General features: G+C 29.3%; 1 protein-coding gene across 1 annotated transcript; it reads left to right on the top strand.

The window, feature by feature from the left end:
• The first annotated feature begins 238 nt into the window (after positions 1-238).
• On the top strand, positions 239-1189 carry LOC116137547 (agamous-like MADS-box protein AGL80). Its single transcript, XM_031423243.1, has one exon. It carries the CDS (start codon positions 239-241, stop codon positions 1187-1189), a length of 951 nt encoding a protein of 316 aa, XP_031279103.1.
• The last annotated feature ends 4113 nt before the right edge of the window (positions 1190-5302 follow it).

The following is a 5302-nucleotide window of genomic DNA, read 5'->3' as shown; positions in this document are numbered from 1 at the left end:
TTGCCAAAGCCAACAATAAAATTAAATTCTATACCATAAATTATTATTTTAGAATCTAGACAATTAGATTTTTTTAACCTGTTCAAATTGCACTATTAATGTCTGAAATTTCCTATTTTTATTTTCCATTTCTGCCCCTCAAAATTAATAGAAATTAAGTTTATACATCATTTATCCCTCTATATAAACGCACTTCCTGTTTAGGGTTTCAACAAAGAGAGAGCTCACAAAAGCAAAAATGACAAGGAAGAAGGTGAACCTTGTTTGGATAGCGAGTGATAGTGCTAGAAAAGCCAGCCTTAAAAAAAGAAGGGGAGGCCTAATGAAGAAAGTGAGTGAACTAACCACGCTCTGTGGTGTGAATGCCTTCGCTGTCATTTTCAGTCCGGACGAGAAGGAGCCTGCAATGTGGCCATCTCGTCCGGTGATTCACCAACTTCTGGCTAGGTTCCATACCTTGCCGGAGATGGAGCGCGGCAAGAAGATGATGAATCAAGAAAGGTACTTCAAAGAAAGATCCACAAAAGTTGAGGAGCAACTGAAGAAGCACCAAAGAAGAAACAAAGAGATGGATGTTTCCCATCTCATGCACCTACTCTTTCACTACGGTAAGAGACAAAGTGAATTCAACGTAATTGAATTGCATGGTTTGTTTTGGTTCGTGCAGGAAAAGAAGAAGGAAATCAAGAAGAGACTTGACTATTTTCAACAAGTCAATGCTCTTCAAGAAGCTGCAGCCTCTCCTCCTCCTCTTGCTCTTCCTCCTCCTCCACCGGCGGCGGAGGATGAAATGCCTCGAACCGCTGCCACCGGGGACGCGAGGAATCCTGTGCAGCCTGCTCAGTGGGATCAGTGGTTCATGGAAGTGGTGAATAATGGTGAGAATAATATGAATCTAGGGCTAAGGACTCCAAATCAAACAATATTTGCTGCAAATCAGATGGGGTTGCCTCTTGGAAATTTTAGATCTAATTATAATAATTTTGCTAGTACTTCAAGCAATATTATTCCAAATTCTGATCAGATGGGGCTGCTTTATGGGACAAATTTCAGAGATCTGAATTTAAGTGGGGGTGGCGATGATACTGAAACTCGTTTGCCTTCTGAGTTTGAGTTTTTGGCGGGATCAAGTGATGTTGGGATGCCTTTTGATGTCACCAAGCCATGGCCAAACAATTTCTATCCTTGAATAACTAATATGAATAAATGTACTAATAAATTAATTTCTCACTAGATTATGAGAAATTAACTGAATAATGTATGTAACGATCCACCAGTGACATTTGTTTTGGGTTCTTCATAGCTAGCTATATGCTTCCATATTGGTGGATCTAAGATGAATTATTGTATGATTTCAGTTCTATAATGTAATGTTTTTAATATTATGCAATGAGAATAATAAGATCTATGGTTTAATCAATCCATGTTGTAAGTTAAGGGCTGTGATTGTTTTCTTCTTTTTGCCTTGAGAGTATCGATAAATGAAAATATCAGTTTCTGTTTAGGGTCTTCAAATCTTACGCACCCACATCAATACAATAAGAGAGTAAATTTCACTTTAATTTAGCCAAAATGCAGACAAAAATCAAATTTCAAATTTCAAAAGGTATTTAAAGAAAACAAAATTCTTTAAATACCCCTAAATTGCTCTTAATTTCAACTAAGAGCTTTTGTTACTGACGGAACAATATATTGCATGTACTATTTAATTTAATTAATTTTCTTTGTGGGTATTTTTCGTTCTTTATTATTGGGGTTTCCTTACAAAGAGAATTTCTATATATAATCATTCACATTTTACTTTAACTGTACCAAATTGCATTAAATTTTTATTTGGTGATATTCAAATTCTCCAAATGCTGTTTGTAACGCCTAAATTCTAAAATTGCATTTTCAAAGACAAAGAACAAATAGTTCAATAACTCTACCCTCTAAAAGCTCTATAGCATGATGAATATGTAATTCTTGTAGCTTAGATAAAAAGGAGAAAATCACTTCATGGGAACTAAAAGGGTCATTACAAGAAAATAGGGTTTTTGATAACTTGCAATATACTACAATGAGATCCTTTCTCAATAAATGACATTTGTACATCTGTGAGATGCGTGATTCTTTTCTCAATAGATTACATCCGTATGTTCCGTAAATAACAATGATTGAAAGTGATATACCTTTTGCAACGTGGATATACCTTTCTCAGTAGATGACATCTGTGCGATACATGAAATCTCTTCTCAATAGATTACATTCGTACGTTCCGTAAGTAACAACTATTGAAAGTGGATATACCTTGTGCAACGTGGATACACCTTTCTCAGTAAATGACATCTGTGTGATGCATGAAATCTTTTCTCAATAGATTATATCCGTATATTGCATAAATAACAACTATTGAAAATAGATATACCTTTCGCAATGTCATGTAAGTCTATATATATATATATAAAATAAAAATTTAGGTAAGAGTTAAAGATGTCAACCGCGGTGACATTTATTATAATAACAAAATTTTCTATAAGGATTTTGAGATAACAAAAATCCTCCTACCGTTAGTAAACTATTAGTCAATCATTATAACTATACCATTATAATTAAATTATTAAATATTTATCAAATTGTCAGCCTATTATTTATTTTAATAATTGAAACTTGATAGAGGGAATTTCGTTATTTCAAAAACTTTAAAAGATTTTTGCTATTAAATCATATAACATACATCAGTAACATTATCAATTCAGGCTAAGATTTTATTATTTATTAATTTTATTTAAAAAGAAAAAAAGAAGAAGAAGAACTACTTTACTAGAGAGAATGTCAACCTCACAATATTTAACACCAAAGAAGTATTAAAATGAGTAACTGGTCCCATAAAAATGATTAATTAGCAGCATAAAAGATTAATATAACATGTTATGAACCACATAATAACAAAAATATCATATGATTAAACCAATATTATAATAACTTTAATTCAAGCAAATATTATTAATAAGTATCAATAAATAAAAAGTAAATACTATATCTCTTCTTTTATTTTGTTGTTTTTATGTATTTTTAGATTGAAACACGTAGAAAGAAAACATTTCGAGTCTTCAAAATAATATACTAATAACTTTATAATTCTCTTTAACTATTATGAAAATTTTCTTAATAAGATGAGACCAATGAATTAAAGTACATATAGAAATAACAAAATGTATTATGTTATTTTAATTCTTTGTGTTATCTTAATTATGATGTTCTTTTTGTTGGATTCTTTAATCATTAATTGTCAAAAAAAAAAAAAAAAATTAAGTTATAAAAATGCCTTTAGTTGTTGGATTATTCGTTATATGTATATATAGGATTTATAATGACAATAACTAATGTACATAATACTAATGACACCATAATATATATGATGGATTTCAATAATACTATACATACAAAATTAGAATCTCAAATGATGTGATAATTTGCTTGTTAACTCCACATTGATTATGGGGAAATTGTTTACGTATCTAATTCTTCTATAATTAATGTAGTGCATACAAGTTTGGGATGAAATAACGATGAAATAAATTTAAATTTAGCCTATTATGTTAATGAAATATTATTTAATTATCAGGAAAAATGTCACGTTACCACCCCATGGTGAAGATAAATTCTTGCCTTAAGAAGATCTTGTGTTGATTAATGTTTTCCTTTGATCATATATATTCATTTTTATCAAGGAAATGGAGATTAAAAGTGATAGGGTGGAAGAAAATTTAAATTGCCTTAAACAAGATTAACTGTTCGATTCAATCGATATATCTCTCTTATCATAGATTGCTCTTAAGAAAATGGATATTACAATGAGTAGTTAATTATTTTTAAAATTTTAATATGTGGTATGCTCCAATGATATCAAAATACATATTAAAATTAATTTAAAGCTCTTATCTTTCTCCACCTTAGTATATTACTATCATTAATGAAGATAAAATATGAAAGTTGTTAGTTTAATGCTAAACAAGTTAAGAAATTTATTAAGATAATATTGTATGGTAAGAAAATCAATTTCACTATTGGCTTTGGTAGGACAATTCATTGACAATTAATATTAGTTTTTAAGTTGAGTAATACTAAATGTTTTACTCTTATTTCAAAAAAATTTATCTCAACTGATATACTATTTATTGTTAATTTTTCATTTAATTATATGTTAATGTCATGAAGAACAGTATATTCTTAAAGATGGAAAATCATAGAGAAAACTTGAGATGTTTAACATCATTATTCTTCGTATATTTTTCATTATGTATTTCATTACGATGATTGGAGGATAGGGTAGTCTAAATTTTTTGTGAAAATTTGATCTATCACTTTTAATATCTATTTTCTCGATAACAATTTATGTAAAAATTAAGAAGTATATATATAGATCAATCTATCAAAGATCGATCGATCGATCTCCTTCGAAACAATAGTATATCTTTAATCATAGAGTGGCATATGTGACATCTTTCTTCTGAGATAAGACCTCATTAAAAGCCTATAAAATAATATGAACCCAATTAACTAAATTTGGTTTCATCTTAATTACATTGTTTTTGCCTTGGATTCTTTAATAAATAGTCAAAAAGAAATATAAGGCCATCTTAAGGATGCCTTTAGTCATTGGATTCTTTATGGATAAGCAGAACAGGGTTTCTGACATCAACTATGTACATGATACTAATAGTTTCAAAATAGATGATTGTATATTTATGTCATACATATGTAACAGATTATATTTTCTATACACTCTTAATTTTGAGAATCCAAAGTGAGAACATCATAATTAAGATGCAATATTTAGTTAATTTGGTTCATAATATTGTATTTAGAGTTTTTTTATTATTTTGATCTTATCTCCTAAAGATAAATGCCATGTGTCCCACCCCATGTTGAAAGAGAAGTTCTTACCTTAAAAGATAGATCGATCCACCGATCGATATATTTCATTGATCATATATTGGTTGTTATCAAGAAAATGGTTATTAGAAATGATAAAGTCAATCAATCAATATATATATATATATATATTATTAGTTGCTACCTAAAACATGAATATACAAAATTATTGATCAAATTATTTCTAAAATTTTAGTTTACCCTATACAACAATGATATCAAAGTACATTGGAAAACAAAAATTTAGTTGATCTTATCTTGGTTGCACTTTCAAGTACATTACTAATTCACTAATGAAGGATGAGATCATTTCTTAAGAAATATGATAGGGTTTGGGAATTGGGAAATGATCTCTTTATATGAGGAACAGAGACCTCCAAGAACA

This window comes from Pistacia vera, unplaced genomic scaffold (genome assembly GCF_008641045.1).
Source record: "Pistacia vera cultivar Batoury unplaced genomic scaffold, PisVer_v2 Contig33, whole genome shotgun sequence".
NCBI classification, from domain to species: Eukaryota; Viridiplantae; Streptophyta; class Magnoliopsida; order Sapindales; family Anacardiaceae; genus Pistacia; species Pistacia vera.
This window is presented reverse-complemented; position numbering and strand designations above follow the sequence as displayed.